Below are 21,197 nucleotides of genomic sequence, written 5' to 3' on the forward strand. Positions count from 1 at the left end.
GGGAGAATGGAGGTGACTGATTTTTGCTCATTAAGTGTAAGGACACTTTAATACAGTGGGCAATACCCAAGTATTCTGTTCCCACAAAACTGCATCTGTGTTAGAAAAGTGGCTGCCAGGGGGGAAGTGGGTCGTGCAAAAGAGGGGAAGGTAGGAAGGGAAATCTCGCTGTTAGGGCACAGTAAACCTGCTTTGTATTTCAGCAGCAAGTTCTCTGGGGTGAAGGCTGTCTCCTTCGCTGTGTACCGACAGCTCCTAGTGCAATAAAGCCCTGGTCTGCTCGGTTTTCTGGGCAAAGCTACTGCAGAAACAATGGCCAAGACACATCATCTTTAACGTTCGCCCTACAACAGGGGAAAGCAAGCAGGCAAGACAAGCAAGACAGGAGTTGAGAAAACAGCCAGACTCCTGTAGTGCCACTTGGATCTCAACACAGCAGCTGCTCTCTGTGCAGCATGGGTCTTTCTTGAAGCCCAGAAGATCTCCACTCCCACACTTCAGGCTTGTGCGTGCCACGGTCAGAGCCCAGGGGTTCAGCCAAAGGGAGCTGGGTGCTCTCCATTGCTGCTCCTGACAGCACGGCGGGACTGTAACCCAGCACGGACCCTCTGGTTTTGCCAGGTCTCAGGAGGGATTTCTCAGGGCAAATGTCATTGATGGGAGTCTCCCTCAGACCTAGCCAGACTTTCCTCCTGTTCGTTCGCCAACTTGCAGACACAAGCAGCAGCTGGTGTTGGGATGCTGTGTTATGCCGAACAGCCAGGGCTCATGGGCTGTGGGAGAGGAGCTCTCAGGGGCCCTTCTGCAGAGGAGGTGCAAAGGTCAGTTCAAGGGCGATGGGATTGCACCGGGTTAGACCACAGCCAGATAGCCTGTGCTGGTAAGCAGGCTGTATGATAAAAGGCATAGCTGCCATTTCAAGCATGACTAGCCCAAGCCTTAAATTTGGATATTTATTTCTTAGGATCAATAAATGACAAAATAAAATAAAATAAAATACCATACAGTACAAAGGCTATATCAGGAAGTAACCATTTCATTATAGTTTGATCAGTAAATACAGTATCAATAATAGCATGTTACATTGAAAGAGTGTTTCCCATTGCTACACAAAAGGATTTCACACCCTCTTCCTTCCCTTTGTCACAGAAAATATTACAAAGGAGACGCTGACACACTTTTAACATTCATTTTTTTCCCACTGCGCAACAGGCCACAGAAAATAAAGCACATCGACGTTTCGTATTTCAGAAAAAAAAAAAGGTGCACTTCAAAAAATATTTGCCGTAAATACAATATGTGCAGGACTATCAGGTGGCATGGCTGGGAAAGGACTCTTGATCACAAAGCCAGGACACAGCATCATGAAATTTTGGATTAGCAATTTCTGTTTTCCTAGTAAAGGAATCCAGACCGAGAAAAGAAGAACTTGTTGAGCTGTAATGTTAAGAACCAGACAGAGCTCTAGCAGCTACAGCTTTTTTTAAACAGCTACCAGACAACACAACCAGGAAGATACCAGACTAGCACTCAAGCCGTTGCACGGGAAAGCTCCAGAGCTCTCGTGCCCGTGCCATGTGTCCCTCCCCGAGGGCAGGTAGCGATGGCAGCCGCACAGATGAGAGGTTCAAACCTGCAACACGAGCTGTCTGCATCGACAGCACACCTTGATTTTATTTCACTAAACATTTGATGCTATAAATACAAAGGTCCTGCTATTGTCATGTTTACAGCACGTGTCCTGCTAACCCTCCTCACCGACTTTTCCATTTAGTTTTCTCCTTTATGGGCGCAGTCGCTGAAGCGAGGTCTCATGCACTTTACAAAAGACAAGGTCAGCGGAGCATTCCAACACTGATGTGTACGGGGCCTTTGGTGAGAAAGTCCCGTCTGGGGGAAATTTCTGAAGAGCGTAATGACTTTGGAAATCTGATTTCACACGCTGCCAAATGGATGGCCCTGACAAGAATGCTGTGAAGAGAAACGAAACCTCAAAATAATATTTGAAGAGGTCACTTGATAGACTCTCTTCAGATGGGAATTTCTTAGAATACATCTGGCAGCACTTCACATCTGTGGGCTCAACAGATTTTTTTTTTTTTAGTCAAAAAAACCCAGTTCAAAACACTTACAAGAAATTTGCATAGATTAACAGCATGCTGCACCGATGCTCACCTCTCTGCCCCAGAGGAGAGTTCAGACAAGACAGGAATACAAAGGAAGGGAGTATGCATTTTGTTTAATGGCAAAAGCCACTTATACTCATTGAGGTTTAAAGCTAAACCTTGCTGGGTTAGTAGTTCAACCATTGTTAAAAGGCATGGAAAGAACCATTTTTCCGGTATATACTGGGCAGTTTGTACCTTTTTCTTCTCTACAGTGTCATGCTTTCCTTTAGAAAACTGTGGGCTCTTGCAGTGAGTTATCCTCGCTTCTTTGAGCTCAAGGGAACTAAACTTCTAGGTCAAATATAGCAAAACTAGGTGAGGAGGGGAGAGAGGATGAAATCAGCTGTAATTTACACTTCTCAGCTCAAGGTAGTCAGATTTGGCCAGTGGAAGAGGTAGCTTTGAGCTGCAATCTCAGATTAAGGCCATAGACTCAGGTCTGCTCCCGTGTTAAACTGCAGGAACAGAGCTGTAGAAGCCAGCAAACTGCTTGGATAAATCTCCCCAAATAGTCAGCTCTTCAGGACTCGAGTGGCCCAACACACATTGTGGAAAGAGTTTATAAGAAGTTCATTTTTACTCCAGCTTGTTCCCATTTTCATGTCAAACCAAAAATAAACCTACCAGTTTCTCTGAGCTGTGATCAAATATTCTGTAAGCTGCCAGTGTATCTCAATCATCAAAATCTAAGCCAAGCATCTTATGTGAAACAGCAATTTTTGTACAGTGTTTTCTAAGGTAATCAAGCACATTTCAGCAGGTTGGTGTTGAACAAGTATATTAATAATGTTTAACATTTCAAAAGCAACTGAGACACGCAGAATGTTAAATCCTCATGAAAGTCAAAGCAACACACAGTTACAGCTTCCGTGGGAGGTTTCAGAAACGACCTTCCAGCTGTTGACCCTATTTGGAAGCGAAGTTAAAAAATTTGGGTGTTCTCCAGAAACATTTAAAGTGTCTTGCCTGGAAGGCCAATGTTAAGTGTGTGACATTAAGATTCCTCTTCCTTTGCTCATTGTACCTGGACTTTCCCACAAGGCAGCATGTACAGGTCTTCTAGAGCTTCTTTTTCCAACCTGCCCAAGCTATTTCTAGCACACACAGAGATAACATTTACTGGTTCCTCACAGATTTCCTTCCAAAGATACCAGTCTCCTTTTTGCTTTTTTTTTTTTTGTTGTTTGTTTTTCCCCTTGCCAAAGAGGAGTCAACTGTGCACGAGCAACAAAAGTGCTTTGTCAAATATAATCTCTGCCCTCTGTTTGGTACAACTAGGGGAAGAAATTAAAAGAAGGCATGACAGGACAGAGCTTGCAGTTTGGCTGAATCAGAAGAAACTAAAGCCCCACTGATTTCTATTTTGAGCCCTTTCTTTTGGAGTGGTTCTGTACTAGGCGTTAAAATAATCTCCCATCCCTGGTAAGTGTGGTTGGAGGTCATGGCTGATGGTAGCCAGAGCTACCATGGTAGCTAGCTCTGTACAACTGCCAGGTCATAAATGCCTTAGAAGTAGACAGCCATCTCTCACAACTCACAGCAAATGTCCCATAGGTGTTTTGTCCATGCCCTGAGCCCAATAGGACCTAACCCACGAGGTACCACATCTGTAGCAGGAGAAGTCACCAGTACCCAGTGGATCAGTAACTGGTCTTCATCTTTGTGTGATGGTTCACTGGGGCCAGACCCACATCTCCAAGCATTAAGACTTCTATTACGTACCAAGGGTGCTCGTTAGTTGAAGAGTGACAGGGTATGGGCAAAGCCCAGAAAGCTGAATTGAGCCAAGTGACTCTTCTAGTTTGTCATCGTAAAGAGGCAAGCCCTGCTCTCCTGATGAAGTGTGGTGTGAAAGGGGACGCAAGGTCACCACCAGCAAAATCACAGCAGAAGTTGCACAGGATGATTGGTTGGTTCCAGGTTCATGCAGGTCACCATCTGGTGATGTGACAGCAGGGAAAGCCCTTTAGCTTGTCCCAGAGGCCTGTGATTTCTGGTGCTAAAGGCTCTGGAGCAATTTGCTGCATCACATAGTGGGCTGTTAGAGGTGGAACCATATGGGAGAAAAGCTCACACTACCTATCCTGGCCAGCTGAGAAGTTTCAAAGACAATTTTCAGGTCTTGTCTCTGTTCCTCTGGCTTGTTAGAAGAAAGTTGGTTTAGAGCTAAGACTCCCCAGTTTAGACCTTCTTGTGTTCTTCATTTGCACTATCTGAAGATTTGTGTGTGCAGATCAGTGTGCCAACAGGTCTGGTAGCAAAAAGAAATAAAAGATATGTAGAACAAGAGGCCCTGCTGCCCACAACTGGTGTAACCTACGAGATGTCAGCCTTGTGAAAATGGTGAGGAAACAAGTAGAACTGGAATAAGAATGGGGAAAATCTGAAGATCCCACAGAACTGGGGCAGGTTGCTCTTATCTCAGCAGCCTGAAGCCCTCATGAGCCTGGAGTTTTCTCGTCTCTTAATACAGGCCAGCTAACTGTTGTCCCTGGTAAAAAATAGGATTTGGCTGTATGGCAACAGTAAGATTTTCCGTTTCTGTTCATTTTCAGCACTCCAGCTGGGCACAGTTTCTGCATTCTTGACTTTGCCAGAGACTTTGTTATTTATTGGTGTTGCAGTACCAACACCATGAGAGAGGGGGTTCACTGTGCCAGGCCCTATATGTGCCCTAAAGTAAAAGATGACCCCCATTTCCCCAGGCCACACCCACCCCAATCTAGGTAAGGCATCATCTGTTGTTATTTAATTTCAAGGAGCCAGAGCGGCTCTCTTGAGCACCTAAGTCATATTAATCATAATTTAGATATATTTCTAAAATAACCACCTGGCTCCCTGAGTTTTCACTCCTTGTTCATTGAACATCCCGTAGATGAGCATGTCCTTTCTCCAAAAACATCCCTTTCTGTTCAAAACTGCTTTCTCCTCATCAGACTCTACTCAGTGCCACCAAGAGACGTGATCTCAATCCCTTGGATGTGAACATGGCATCTCTGCACTGAGAAAAGGATGAAATGCAGTATGGTTTTGCCTAAGTTTAACATATTTTGGCTTCCCAGTTAACACTGCACCTGGATTTATGCCATACTGAAGTTACAAAACGTGTAGACATTACTCACAAGAGGCAAGGCCAATGCTTTAAAATAACCTCAAAGTTACTGGCAGCACAAAGCCTATTTTTCCAACAAAAATGACTTTGCTAAACACGCTTGTGTTAGGTGAATTTGGAGACCATGCATGAAAGTCACAGAGGCCTCTCAAGTTTTGACTCCACGATGAAATGCATTTCTCTTCCTCCTTTGGCTTCAGTATGTAGTTTCCCTTGTGACCTGGCTGGAAAATGTGTGGTTGCTGGAGATGCTGTTGGACTTCCTCGTGAAGGCCAGTCGTTTCTTCTTCTTCCTCCATGGCAGGCACAGGAGCGTGAGTGTAGAGAGGAAGATCTGTCGGAAGTTTGCAGACACCAGGTTGTAGAGGATGGGGTTGATTGCCGAACTGACGTAGAAGAGGACGTTTGTCAGCATGTAGAAGTAGTGGTAGAAGTTGAAAAGAAAACTGCAAGGGCAGATGAAAGATAAAAATCTAAACAGAGTGTAGAGAACTGAAATAATTCAAAGTCACAAGGGTGAGAAAAACGTGACCTAGCCTTTCTTGGCTGGGGACATGATCTCACCAATGGCGCACGAGCCACCAGGAAAACATCTTTGTTTTCAACTGGGACTGGCCAAACGTAGGTCAAATGCCTCTACGAAGGTCCTACCTCAATCACTGGCTGTTAGAAACTTATTTATGCTCTGGGTCCGGACGTGATATTTACCTCATGTGTTCATTTTGTCTTCAAAAATAGTGTTCTGGAAACTGAGAAGCCAGATGGAAATTTGCTTCCGTGTCATGCATATACATTAGCTTGACTTTTCTGGCTGCAGTTCTGGTCTACAGAGCCTGCAGAAGAGCCAAGATCCAGTAACAGATGCAGCTCTCTCCTCCCCCCGGCAGTGAGAGCTTCATCAGCTCATTCAATGGGTCCCTGGGTTGGGATTTGTCTGTAATCTGGGATAACATTCTCTATTCTGAGGGCAAGCTGATGATAGCATAGTTTGAAACATATCCTGACCATCACAATATAATGTCTTCAACTAGAACTGGTTGTAAATGCTTAGGTTTTTTTTTTTTTTCTTATGGAAATACCTTTCCTTGGGACAACTGAGCTCAACAGCTCTGAGCTGGTAAAGCATTTATAAACAACATGGGTCTCATTTTCAGGAAGATGTTCCCCAGAATAATTTATCTCAGTGGAAATTGCAGACCTTTTTGTTAGTCTGAGTACTGTCTAACAAAAGATAAATAGACGTGTGCTGGAGTGCATCACCAATCCCTCCACACCCCCTCAGCACTGCCAAGTACCGCGTGGCCCATCCAGCTCTTACAAGCAGAGTTTCTCTGTGTAGTTGTGAAGAATCAATATAGCAAAATTTTCTCTTCTTCATGGGCAGGCACATGCATTTATAAATGAAGACATTAAGCTGCTGCAAGCTCTTGATTAGCCACCATACTGATAGTTCACCATTCATAATATGCCTGTAAACTCAATGTTTTCCTAGAATTGCTTGTGGCTTTTAAAAGAAGAAGAAAATAAAAAAATGACTGCAACCACGATGCATAAATTCACACTAACTGCAGACAGACTTCTCTACCCCTCTTGCTCAAAGCAAATGCAGTCTTTACATAATTGATTGCTGCTTTAAGTGCTTTTCATATAGGAAAGCAAACAAGAAACAACAGTTTGTCCCAGTGTGTGCCTAGAGCTCTGTTTTCATGACTGAAAATAGGTTTTGTCTTTTACTACGGATGGATGTAGACTTCCATTCAGTAGACTGCTATATCATAAATTACTATTTTGTGCGCTTGGAGTTTATGAAATTCTGATGTCTCACAGTTGCTCTGCTTTTTTGGTATTGTAGATTTTTTTTTCTTTTCCTGTTCATTGCAGGAAACAGACTTGGTCCCAGAGAGAAGAGGGATGTAAGACCATGGGAGAAAAGACACATTTTTCACTGACCGCATCTCATGGTGTCTCAGGGTACCAAGGTGTATATCCCCAGAAAACTTCAGTGATTAATTGCGTATTTAAAATGAATAATTAGTTCCGTGGCTGCTTTGCTGAGGAACCTGGCCTGATGCAGCAGAAAGGCTGCACGGAGCTGCTTGTGTGCCCTTGCACATCTGTGAACAGCACACGTGTATTCAGCGTAGGTGTGCGGTTAACCCTAAATGCTCTGAGTGGCAACTACTAGTATTTAATTTTGATCCACTCCCTGCAAAACCCAGGAAATAACCTGCCCCAGACTCAGCAAGCAGTGCAGTTATTTCCCCGCCTGTGTAATCTCTCCTATCACTACGGAAATGTAGCATCATGGAGCTAAACTGTGTGTTGACAGGAGCTGCTCCATCTTAGGGCCGGTGATCGATATCCCTGCCATGGAGACAGCAATCCACTTTGGATGTATAACCCCCCGCCCCCCGTCCAAATGTCGTGGCATCAAGGGCCGTCAGAGGTGAATATCCATCGCCGTTGTTAATGGGGGCAAGCCTGTGCTCGCAGCCACAGAAGAAGGAGGGGCTGGTGATGCATTTCGGTTCGAGCTAATGCTTCCTTCACCCACACCTCAGGGATTTCGAAGATAAAACTAGGAATCTTAATTTGGCTGGCAATCATGGTAAGAAATCCAAAAGAAAAAAACCCACAAACCAGCAATTAGGAGGTTGAGGCTTTAACCCCTTGCATGGAGAAGGCTCCCAGATCCCCACCTCCAACCCCAAATCCCCCGGTGCCCCGGCAGCCCCAGCTCCAGCCTGACCCCGCACCCCGTCCTGGCATGGGGGGAGCTCGTCCCCCGCGTCGTGACTCACTCTGTCCAGTGACTGGAGGGGACATAGCAAAACATGAGGCGCCGTATGTGATAAGGGAGCCAACAGACCACGAAGGCAATCACCACAGCACCTGCAAGGTATGAAAAAAGCCCATTACTTTTCATGAGCAATTCATCGGGGTGAAAAAGGGACCTGTCTGCGTGGTGTTCATCACCATAAACTGTTTTCCTAAAGCCCCGCTTTGTTCTTCTATTGCCGTTGTGCGAAGAACTAGTAACCCCGAGGGACAACCAGCCTGCAAACGTCTGTAAAAACAAGCATAAGAGAAATAATAAAAACCAGTAATAGGCACAGGGACAGTGCCATTATGAACAAAAGAAGGTACGATACAGGTAAGGACTGCTGATGCCTAATTCAGACACTGGCTTAAACAAAACTGTATTTGCATCTGTCCTTGTGTTTCATGCCCTTGTGGCACTGGGTATTTTGTCCAAAGTACTCGCAGAGACAGTTAGTGTGTGTTTTTCATCCAGGTAGACAGGGAGCCAGGGACAGTGTAATCCCATTAGTTTGTTACACGGAGCCACTGGCCGCAGTCCCCACGGTGCTGGGAATCATTAAACAGCTTCAGGAGCTGCTTTTTGGTGGCAGGGCTCGTCAATATTGTATATATGTGCAATACCCGAGACAGTGATTACAAGACGCTTGGGTCTGGACATTGCCATAATAAAAATGATTAATTAAAGGGTAAGCAGAGAAAGACGATACCTTTTTTTCCTTTCCAGATTCCTGCTGAGGGACATCAAACAATGGAAAATAAAATGCAACAACTCTGAAGGTTAAAAGTGCTGTTGGTGGAGTGTGTTTGTCAATCTATATTAAAAAGTTGATATATCAGGCAATCAAAGGAAAGCTTTGTTTCCTCTTGTAATATGCGTTTCAACCTCTGTATGAAATGACAGGATTCTGGCAGAATCCTAGCAGGAAATAAAGAAATCTCAGTTAAAACATAACACAATAAAAGACAAGAAGAAAATGAAGGCTAAATAAAATAATTACGTTAATTTTTTATCCCAAATTTGCTCTACAGAGAATAAGGGCCGCATCACTCTTGTCCTTTATGTGACCTGTAAAGGGCTAGGAAGCAGCAAAGCTCTCTTACAGGCTACACACCACCAGTGCAATGAGGATTTGGCACGTGGAGGCGAAGGCTGCTTTTCCTTCTGCCTTGGGACTGAAAATATTTATGCGAATATGTCCCAAACCCAGACGCTGTCATCCCACAGGGACTATGCCATAGCCTACAGAGGAGATATGCAGAAGACGTGTTTCCCTTGAAAAACGCGGTCCGGGAGGAGCAAGTCTGGCTGTGGTTGCATCTCCCCATCGCCGTTACTCAGCCAAGAAGCACAGGGAAGGCTTCAGTAACACAGTGGAGAGGGAAGTGTCTGTGCCCTATTTTTGTGGGTGTCATCACTAGCAGAGTCACTGCCTAATTTGTACAGAAATTAAATAATTCCTGGTGTCCAGCTCTGTACTCACAGCCTTACTTCAACTCCATGGGCTATCTCTTTTATTAAACACATAACTAACAATGGAGATGGTTATATTCTTTTAGCATCAGCCTGCACGATGTGTGAGAGCATCTTCCAGGAATGCTGCAAAAGCCATTTATTCAGTAAAGTTTTAGGCAGCTGAAGGGATACATTTTGGAAAGAAGGCTAGAGGGTCTGTTTTCATTCTTTTGTCCAAGTGAATTCATTATTTCAATCTGAATATTTTTGGCTGTTATATGGTCATTGTGATCACAGATGTAAATCATCACTAAATGGCCTGCAGCTCTTCAGATGCCATCAAGTGAATGAATCTGACCTGCATCTGATCCTGCCCTGAGGAGCTTTGCTGGGACTTTGATGGGGAGAGCCCAGAAATGCCATGTGGCACCGGAGAAGCGGGGAGGTCCACCAGGAAGCTCGGAGGGAGCGCTGAACGCCTGCCTTCCTCTTTCACAATTCTGGGTGCCTGCTTTTGGCCACCTCCAGAAATTAATTTCTCTGATGAAGGACCTTTGGTCCGCCCTGCATGGAGCAGTTGACCTATGACTCCCCAGGAGCTCCCTCCCAGGGGCCACAGGAGAAGCAGTACTCTCCAGCCTCTCCCCCTCCATCCATCAGCCTTGGGCTAACAGGAATGAGCCAACGTCACAGCTCCAGTCCATCTGCTTTCCCAGCGCCTGTACAGGATTAGATGGATTTTCAGGCTGTGAAAGCAGCTTCCCAAATGGCTCCCAACACAAGTTCATTTGTGCACATCATAATTTTTGGAGAAACCTCCATGTACTGGCACTTCCCAGCTGCTTACCCCTGCGTGCAGCTCTTTAAGAACGGCAGGATCTGGATTCTTTCTACAACTGATTTTATGAGTCTCACACATCTGCCTGTTAAATTTACCAACACGTTAAATGCAAGTGGTTTTCTCCTGGTAAAGGATCTCTGCTTCTGTTGCTCAGACAATGCTGCACCAAATAATATGGAGGCAGGGATCTATAGCAGCAAAGATACATGTTCAGAGAAATATCTGCTTAACCTCGGCAAATGAATAGTCAATTCTAAGTAATCTGTGGCAATTCTGTAAAATCAGATGCAATCACTCTGCAATTAAAACTCTATTAAACACATAGCTAAGTGCATTGGAGACACTTATGGTCTGATTTTGAAATCCCAGCTGGGTAGCACGCTGCGCGGTTCTGTGCCAGCAGCCTCTGCCACGCAGATTAGGAGACCCTGAGCTGTATTTGTCACCCTTAATCTGTATGTTTCAATTTTACCATACAAGGGATCAAGCAGATTTAGGGTGGCAATCCTGCCCTGTTGGGTCCCCTCCCCAGGGATGAATTTGAAATGCAGGAACATGTTAGCTTTCATCTAACGCAGCGTGAAAGTGCCCTTTTCTGCCTGATACCTGGTGCCTTTGCTGCTCTCTTGTGCCTCCCCGGGCACACGCTTATCAAAACAGATGAGTTGTAAAACAAAAGATGGGCAAAGTGGCTGCCAAAATGATTTATGATTATGGTTACTGGCTCCTAGGACCTGTTCTCCATCATCTTGAGGCTTCACACAGGGGTTTCTTTGGTGGAGTAAGATGGAGCAGGTCAGCCTGGTGGAGCTGAGCACTGCCTGGGGAAGGATTCAACCCAGTGTGTGGTGGGGGTGACTGTCCGGAATGGTGTTTGTGAGGCTGGAGATTTCCTGCCTCTATTTTTTTAACGAAAAATAAACCAGTCCTATCCCTCACTTCTAATTAATTCAGTGTGGTTTTAATAGGAGCAGGGCTGCTCCATGAAATTCTGGTATTTCCCCCATTTAAGCAAACGAGGTGCCAAACCTTCAGGCCCAGAGCTGGGGACGAGAGAGGAGACCCAAGCAAGCTGACCCTGGCATGCCGGTGATGCTGGGGAATGATCCTTCCACTGAACTGCATCTTCATTTCCCTTCTAAATCAAACTCCCAATTTAAAAGTTTATTAAAACCTGAATTATCGCATCCTGTGTCTATTTTGTCTTATAATGGCTCTATTCTCTGTCCATTTGAACCGCATCCCAAGGAAGAAGGGGAGAGGGGAAAGAGAAGCAGTGGAGAGATGAGCCCTTGTTTGTTTATTGCGCAGGAAGTCCTGCAGAGGGAAATATAAATTTTGAGTGACATCTTTTTCATTGTGCAAAAGAAGATTTAAACTGTGCCAGTCTTGATTTTCAGACTAAACTAGATGTGGAAACAATCCTGGAAGTTAAATCATATTAGATCGCACTGAGTATTTTATTTTACCTTGTGTGTATCCTGTGGCTGAGGCTGGGAGACAGCCCTTCTCTAGGGCCAACATCTCAAAAAACTCACGTTGGGTTAGCGTGAGCATGGAGCGATACATCACGTGTAAGAAGTCCCTGGTGGGTGCTCGGTGGCCAGCTTGGCTGAGCGTGGGAGCCACGCTTGGGAGGGATTTTCAGCCCCCCCATCCCTCTTCTGGGGCCATCTGAGGCTCAGTGTGGCTCAGAGCACTGGGACGGCCATGGGTAATGAGCTGCTGCTGCCAACTCACACGGGGCCCCAGGGATCTGCTGCGGTGCAAAGCACTTGGATGGTGTTTTTCTCCTTGCTTTAGCTCTTCCATTCCCTCCGGGGTCATGCTGAGTCACAGCCCTGCGGCTCTGGGGTGGCCCTCGGCAAGGGTATCTCTCTGTCCTGCCCTCCTTTCTCTCCAGGAGAGGGAGAAAAGAGATGCTGCTCCCTCTTTTAACCACCTCCGCTGTTGCTAAGGCCTCCAGAGAAGCTCAGGTCCATCCTTCCTTGATAGTTTTGTTCAGACTCTTTTGGCCAATTTATTTCTTTTTCTCTGCATTTCAGGGGAGCTGAAACGCGTACAGCTGGGGAACAGCATGTTGTAGTTTTGGAGCAAAGGCAGGAGCTTCTTTGGGTCTGTACTGACCCATCTGAACAACATCTCTCAGCCTTTTCTGCATTTCAGCTCATCAGCAGCCGTGTGTCTCCAACGCTGCCCAAGGAATGCACGCTCCAGCTGGTACAGAGTAACGTATATGACATTGTTATGGGGCTCATGTCAGGGATTTGCATTAATGTGGGTATCTGGAGAAACAGTCCTTGTGTATTCAAAGCTCCTGGGTTTTACATACTTACTTAGTGGATGCCATTACAAGAGAATGTCTCGCAAAGGGGAGCAAGTGTCACCGTGCTGTTTGATATGAGAGATGGAAAAAGCTGGGCCAAGTATAGATGTAGCTGGCACTGCCTAGTTAAACCTCGAGACGCTGTTTATATTAATATGATGCACTACCTGACAGGTCGTAGGCAGTATTTATACCAGTGGGCCCCAAACTAGGGATGATGGCAGCTGCAAGTGTGAGTATGAGCCTAGTAAAATTAAAACTGCTTATGCTGGTATTTGGGTCACAAGGCTGCAGAATAAAAGATATCCATAAGAGTCGATAACAACCAACAGAGATTGGGTACCACCAGTATGCACCAGTAGTACTCAGGAGAGCGAAGAAGGAGAAACTGGGAATAGCAATGGGCCTGGGGAGCCCTCAGCTCCTTTAGACACCACTGAAAACACGCAGCATTTGCTGGATGCAATCCCCCTGTGCTCTTGCACATGTTACTGAGCAGTGTAAACATTAGATTTCACTACTTAATTTCCATTCCCAGCAGCCAGAGATCTGCTGTTTATCTTTCTGTATAATTTTCTATCATTTTCCTTCTTTTTTTCCTACTGGCGGAGGATTGTCTCTTTTTGTGTCTCTTTTTTGGATTATGGGGTAGAAGATGCTATCTTGCTTGAAAGGAGCCATGCTCCCCTAAATACTTCATTAATGGCGTCAAGACAGCAGAGTGAAGAGAAAAAACTTTTGGCATGCAAACCCGATGTATTTTACTCAGACTGTATTCTCCAGTCCTGATTTTCAATGGCTTCAGCTGACAGATTTGAAAATGAGATGTGAATTCCTGCCCCTGCTCACACTGGTGATTAAATCGTCCACTGGCACTGGTCTCATCCATAAGGAGCAAGGCAGAAAATGCAGGTTAAAGCCAGCCAAAGAATAGGCTCCAACGAGCAGCATGTCACTGCTGACCCAGTGCAAACTGGGGTCTCTTCCTAGTTTCCTTCTAAGGTAATTAATTTTTTTGGAAATTAAAGAAGTTGCTCGATTCCATTAAAACTTCATTCATGCCATGTCCCCCCCCAGGGATGTCTGGGTGTTTGGAGGAGAAAGAAGAAGAAAGAAAGAAAATTTCCCCTTTGAAGGATAGATAAGGGCTCCTGTCTTCTCCTCACCAGGTTCAAGGCTCTTTCTATTTGGTAAGATCAGGTATAACCCAAACTGGCATCCTCTGCAGCCCCTTTCTTCTTTCCCCTCCACTTTTGAGTTTCACGTGCCCTTTGTTCCTCCCAGAATGGTTTCGGCTCTCCAGGGGACCCTGGGGCTGTATTTACTGCATGCTTCTGCAGTGACTAAGACCCTGGCCAGACTTCGTGTTTAAAAACGCATCAGTTAGCTTTTTAAACACTCACATGGACAGGGTTTAACACCTGGAAAATCTGCTTGCTGGACTTGACCAGCCTTAGGGTTGTCTTCAGAGATGCAGCCGCGAGAGCCTGAATCCCAGCAGAAATGCCTCGCCAGCCTGAGCTGCGGTGCCAGCGAAGGGACGTGTCTTGGGAGAGGAGAAACCAGAGCCTCCCTCGCCAGCCTGAGCCGCGGTGCCAGCGAAGGGACGTGTCTTGGGAGAGGAGAAACCAGAGCCTCCCTCCCCTGAGAGGTGCAGCCGCGGTCCCTTTTTGCTCCTCAGAAGGTGTTTATAGAGCGCTGCGATACTGCTCTCTTTATGTCACTTGGTAGGCTGTAAAATAAACCTACGTGTACAAACATCTCTGGGAAATATATACAACTTACATAGGTAATTTATCCTCTCGAATTTCAGCGTGACACTTCAGCTGTTAAACTCAGCTTCCACTCCCGCTTAATGTCGCAGGGGTTTTGCTGAACTCCACTTGGCGTTGCTCAGACGTTTTATTAGGGATACAAACTGCCATGAATTTAGCTCCTTTCTTGCAAAAGAAATGATTCACGGACAAATCTGATTTCCTTAGAATGTAGGAATTACGCAATACAACTGTTTAAGGAGCAGATTTTCAGACTGATGCTCTTCTGTGTATTGTGGCTGCAAAGTATTTGCTATTTGTTATTCCTGTTTGTGGGATGGTTACACTAAATCTCATAGCAATATTCTCCTCCTGAAACGGATAGCTCAGACTTGGAACATCGGTGAGGAGAAATGAATGAGCCCTTTGAAACATTTATTTAGAAAGGGAACTGTTAATGCACAAATTAATGAAATGCAGGCTGCATGGATACTTCATTAATACTTGACCTTTGTCTAGTATTACTTGAAGAAATGCAGAGACTCCCAAAATCATAATGTAAAAATTCTTAGATGTTCAGTAAAAAAATATGGTTTGACTTCATCTCCTAAAAAGCATCTTACTGAGGCATCACCCAGCCAGCTGTGGGAGACTGAAGGATATTCTTTTAATTGGTTAAACCTCTCTAAGTGCTTTATAATTGCTTTCACTAAGCAGCTTCTGCAACGGAGCAAGTGCTACCTGGAACTGATCACATTTTAATAGGCTTAGCCAACGTCCACCCAGGGACATGCAAAGCCTCCTCTTGATGTCCATCAATTTGTCTCAACATCGTTATCAGAGCTCAGCTGTGCTGTTCAATAACTCCTGCTTTCCATCCCAGCGGGAGCCGATCTGACAGGCAATCGGGGAGGTGTTGAGGGCTGCTCGGAGGAGAATGGGCTGCAGGCTGCTGTACTGATGGGGACAATTAGCCCATGTCATAAAACCGTCCCCTTTCGAGGAGACATTTTGGCCAAACAGTGTTTTCAGCCTGAGCCAAGCTCAAATATGCCCTCAATTTTGAGCAGCTGTTTGGAAATGTGAGACTGAGATGGGGAAGATTTATATTGCTTCCCTCTGTCTGGATGCAGAATGCAATGGTCTGGGCAGCGTACGTGAGGTTTTACCTGCTGAAGGCTGCTAATTCTGAAGGGTGTGTGTGTGCACATGTGTGTGCACATGTGTGTATGTGTTAAAGATTTATTTAGGAAGTTATCAAATGATTGGCCTATCAGGCTATGCCATGAGAGAATATTCACCCTTCCGTGAAGCATCACACAGCGCCCAGGAGACTCAGCTTCCCAGCACTACAATATCGCCAAGGAATAATAACAAAAAATGGAGGTGGTTTATAAGTGGAGAAATGGAAGGAATATTGGATGGATGAAGGAGGGTATGAAATCTCTTGGCGGGAGGTATTTTTAGCAGCAGCACTGGTGCAGACGTTGCCCTGTTATCCTCACAAAAGACCTGGGAAGCTGCCAGCGCCTCGAGCTCTCTGAATTTGGATCCTCACACCTGGTGAACGCTGACAGCAGAGAGGGAATTACAACCAGAAATCACATGCTTAATGAATTAACGAGCTGGCTCCCAGGCAGCAGGGCTGATGCATTTCTTGATCCTGATCTCCCTAATTATTTTGTACATGACCAAAGTCAGACACAGCCAAGAAAATACATAAATGCTGCCAAAGAGGAGGAAAATGATGTTGTAGATGTTTTGAATGGAGCTGCTAGCCTGACCACTTTTAGCTCCTATTTCAGTGTAAATAAATATATAATCTCAGTAGGTCTGGAGGAAGGAAGGAAGGTGTTTCCTGCTCTGATCTCCTCCAACAGCTCTGCACACCACGAACTGCAAAAATTTCTTTTCTGAGCACTAGTTTTCCAAGTCCTGAAACATTTCACCCTTAAAACAAAATCAAGCTCTCTGTACTTCAGGCCAAAGTTCACTTTTGGAGATGGAAAATACTTTGACCCCCATGAAGCTCTGATTTTGTGCCAACAGTTTTATTAGAGGACAAGTGTAATTTTTCTTTTATCATTCTCTTCCATAAACTGGCCTAGACTGCGTACATTGTTTTGACTTCCATGGCTCGCAGGATAAATCGTGTGCATCCTTGTTTATTTTTTGCTGCTTTTCAGACAGCTGAGAGGCCTGGTTTATGAAAAAAATAAAAGTTGCGAGGAACAGGTGACAAAAGTAAATGTGAATCAAGCACCTCCAGTAATCAAGTGCATCAGAAAAATGAAATGAAGCGGGATTTCACTCACACTTGCTAGATAAAAAAAGCCTTTCTGCATGATGCGGTGAATCACAGACAAAACTGACGGTGGATTTCGTATTTGCTGGATCTTCCTCGGTCCAGAAAAGGAGCAAGCGGCCGCTCACTCATTGCCTTCCCAGCAGGGAAGGGAGCTTGGTCCTGCTGCCAGGGCGGCACCGCGGAGCTGCATGTTACCTCTGTGCATCGCTGCCCACGGGGCCCCACGGTGCCACACCTGACCCACTTTTACACCATTTCAGGCTCCAGACTGAAGCCCTTGCTTTTGCTAACTTTTCTCAGTTTTTGCAGTACATAACAAAAGCAAAAATTTGCCTGGAGAAGAAGAAGAAGAAGAAGAAGAAAGTTCAGCTTATTGTTCAAAGAAAGAAGGGCTGTTTTTCAGTGCCTCGGAGGAAACGTGGACCCGTTGGTGAGGGATGCTCTTCCACCACCACCCAGCAATGCCCAGGGAACGGCAGGTGTAAATTTAGGTCTCTCTGTTATTACTCATGAAAAGCTCTCTCCTCTGTACATTAAAAGAGTATACAATGCTAAAAGGAGAGAGAGAGGTGTGGGGTGTTGTGGCGCAAGTGAGGAAAGGCAGCTTCTCACTTAATGGCAGTAGGCAGAAGCCTTAAGAAATGGAAGAAGATAGTGGGGAACCGAGGGACTTGCATGGCCCCGTCCTTGCAGGCTCAGTGCTGAAGCATGGCTCACTTCTTATCCCCAGGTGGATGATGGTTAACCGGGGTGCAGAGAGAGTAAATAACCACAGTCTGACAAGATAGATAGACAGATAGATTTTAGACTGGATATTAGGAAAGATTTCCTCACGGAAAGGGTGGTCAAGCATTGGAACAGGCTGCCCAGGGAGGTGGGGGAGTCACCATCCCTGGAAGCGTTCAAAAAACGGGTAGATGTGGCACTTGGGGACATGGTTTAGTCTAGTCTACCCTTGATTGGTTTAGTGTGGACTTGGTAGTGTAGGTTAATGGTTGGACTGGATGATCTTAAAGGTCTTTTCCAACCTAAATGATTCTATTCTATTCTATTCTATTCTATTCTATTCTATTCTATTCTATTCCATTCCATTCCATTCCATTCCATTCCATTCCATTCCATTCTATTCCATTCTATTCTATTCTATTCTATTCTATTCTATTCTATTCTATTCTATTCTATTCTATTCTATTCTATTCCATTCCATTCCATTCCATTCCATTCCATTCCATTCCATTCCATTCTATTCTATTCCATTCCATTCCATTCCATTCCATTCCATTCCATTCCATTCTATTCCATTCTATTCTATTCTATTCTATTCTATTCTATTCTATTCTATTCTATTCTATTCTATTCTATTCTATTCTATTCTATTCTATTCTATTCTATTCTATTCTATTCTAAATTACAGGGAATTTAATGTCTTCTGGGGTTTTCTCTCATTTTTCTCAGTAGACACTTCCCAGCACAGTGTTCGAAGCTGGGGTGCATGCGGCAGCCTGCCTACGGCATGGGCATAGCGTGTTGCGGGGGACACATCCCTTGTGAAAAACAGCTGGAAAAACCTCATGGAGGTTCACGGTGCCTTCTTTAGGGATTTCTTTCCTTGTTGAAAATGTGGCTGTGGACAGAGCACTTCAGCTGCCAAGAGCTTTGCCATGAAAAGCACTGGTCAGAAAGTTTTCTGCTAACTAACTCTCACCATCTAATGTGCACGAGGACTCTCACAGTATATAGCCAGTACCGGCATACATTAATGGATTTTTCTGGGTACTATTTTTGAAGAGCTTTTGCTTTATCATCTGTCAGTTGAAGCTACCAGTTTCTTTGGTCTTTTTCACAGCTTGTTTAATTAAGCCATCCAGTATTTTGCAGTACAGCTCAATTCCTGGGTGCAGGATCTTTTATTTAACCTTTGAATGAACCAAAGCTCTGCAGAAAAAGAAAAGGAATAAAGCGATATATGCAAGGCTTAAGTTGCTGTTGACTGAATCATTAAAATGCTGGGCTAGTTTTGCTTTTTCAGAGTCTCTGTGTGTGAGCAGGTCTTTTCTTTAGCTCCACATATTGACAAGCAGAAGCAAAAGAAAAGGATTATTTGTGGTTACCCTAAATGTGGTTGTTTGGAAGAACAACAACAACAAAAAAATTGAATATCTCTGTCTTCATCCATGGAGATCAAAGTTCTGTCTAGTTTCTCCATGAAGTTATGAATACTCACCTGAGCAGCTCATAAAGGGCCACTTGTGCTCACAGCTATCGATGTTGTTTGAGACATTGCATGTGCAAATACGAACCCTTTATTGCATGTGTAATGCACATGGATGAAGGTATTTTCCAGAACTTTGGAATTTGACTGAAATATGTTTAGATAGCCAGCCTTCAAGGGGCTGCAAAATTTAGTTAAAATCATATAAGAAGCAGCATTTTAAAAAAAATTTCTGCTGCATACTAATTTGGCTTGGGGCAAAAAAAAAATGTCTTTTTTTAAAATATATTGTGATTAGCTGGGTCAGAATCTGGAGAACATTGGGTGCAATATCTGGTGGGAGAAAGTAAAGTGCAACCCATGGAAGGGTGCACACGTGTCCCTTGGGAACTCTGCTGACCTTATAGTGAGACATTTGGCCCCCAGGAAAGGCAATAAATCGGAGTCACCTTACTCCAGAGCTGAACACTTGACCTGAGGAGACGTTATGTGCAGGACAGGAATAGGGGAATTCTCTCACCATAGACAACACAGCGATCGCCCCTGCCACTGTCTCGCTTCAGGTTTTCAAGTGTGCAGTGGAGTTATTTCTGGGATATTATAAAACATCAGGTGTATGGGATTACACGAGGAATGTTTTGCTATCAAAAGAGTGTTGCTATTATCAGAGTTTTGAAGAGAAGAAACATTAAGAAGAGTCTGAATTGATAAAAAGTATTTTGTTTTTAATCTGAGTCATTTGGCCTTTTTTTTTTCTAACAGAGAGGAAAATTGAAATCTGAATTAAAGCTGTGATTGATCATGAGAAACTCTTTTCTCCTGCATGTGTATCTTCAGGGGAAAATTGATTTTCCACACACCTCTAATGAAGCAAAGAGCACCTTCAGAGCAGCTCCTGCTTTTACCTTGGGAACAGGGGAAGGAAACCACCAACACCAGGTTTCCAAAGTCTCTGCTTGTAACAGCCGAGAGGAATGTGCACATCTAATTTACCATGGGCAATGCCAGTGGGGCTGTGTACCCTGTGCTATCATCTGCTGATCTGCTCAAACCCAATCCCACAAAACGAGTTTGGTTTTAAAACTACATCAGTCCTCTGGGTCACAATCAGAGCCTAAAACCAGTATCAGCCAAAAGAGAGGTGTTCAGGCTGGAGCTGGCCAGAAATAGAAAAAGAAATAGGAAAACTTGATGTTACCAAGTTGTTTCTATTTCACAGAACAGGAAATATATTTTTTCCTTAAATTTGAAATTTTCATGTATCAGCTTCTCCCCCATTGAGCACAATTAATTAAATAATACTCAAATATCTCTTTAGCTTCCTTTCTCTATATGATTTTTTTTTTTCTTATCCTTTAAGGGAAGATTAGGACTCAGAAAAGTGACTCTGGGAGAAAAAGAAAATAGATGGTAAAATTCCCTAGAAAACTCTTGGTGACTCAGCAAGAAATAGATGAAGAAGGAAAGAGACCAAGAAGACAAACAAGTTTATTTTCCAAAGTTTGGCACTTTGAGACAAGAATTGGACAATTTTGGCAAATGTCAAGGCATTTGGGGGCAATTTTGGATTTCTGAAAGGAGATTATTTTCATTTAAAATATGTTTGGGGTGAAAGCGTTTACCAGTTGCATCCTATTACTCTTCAAATCATATTTACTTAGACACCTCTAGCCAGTTCCATGCCAAAATATGTCAATACTTACGTAGGACCCTCACACCGTGCTTCAAGGCTTGCACGCGGCTGGGCTCCATGGACATACTGAGCATCGTCTGCTGCCCGCCAATGGTGCAGACCTGGTTTTCCTGGGCAGCCTGCTTGAACATGACCATGAGCTGGTTGGCGATGATGGTGTTGAGCACAGAGATGACGACCATGGGGAACACAAAGGAGATGAAAGTGTTGACCTGCGGGGGAGAGATGTGGCACAGTCAAGGGATGAGAAGGATCAGTGGAGCAGGAGATTGTGTTTTATTTCTCATGGCAACAGAGAAACAGCCGGCAGTGGAAATCTTCTCCCTTCTCTTACTGTGCTGGCTTTGGCTTTTGAAGGCTTATTGCACAGAGGGAAAACTCAGCCACCACTGACATACATTCATTCACATGGGTCAACACTCAAAAAAGGCAAATTCATTCACATCCAGTTATGTTGTCTTCCCCTTTTCAGTGCAGTTCATTGCCAGAAATGTCTCCACCGAAACA

General features: G+C 44.5%; 1 protein-coding gene across 1 annotated transcript in view; it reads right to left on the minus strand.

Moving 5' to 3' along the window:
• Positions 1 to 5,476: 5,476 nt before the first annotated feature.
• The window catches only part of NTSR1 (neurotensin receptor 1), a 60,661-nt gene continuing 44,940 nt past the window's right edge, over positions 5,477 to 21,197 (minus strand). The window contains exons 2-4 of the mRNA XM_075721394.1: positions 20,701 to 20,902; positions 8,082 to 8,172; positions 5,477 to 5,726 (exon numbers count right to left, since the gene is read on the minus strand). Of these exons, the coding sequence (XP_075577509.1) occupies positions 5,477 to 5,726; positions 8,082 to 8,172; positions 20,701 to 20,902 (543 nt within the window). The remainder of the gene's footprint in view (positions 5,727 to 8,081; positions 8,173 to 20,700; positions 20,903 to 21,197) is intronic.

Source organism: Pelecanus crispus, chromosome 14 (assembly GCF_030463565.1).
Source record: "Pelecanus crispus isolate bPelCri1 chromosome 14, bPelCri1.pri, whole genome shotgun sequence".
Lineage (NCBI taxonomy): Eukaryota > Metazoa > Chordata > Aves > Pelecaniformes > Pelecanidae > Pelecanus > Pelecanus crispus.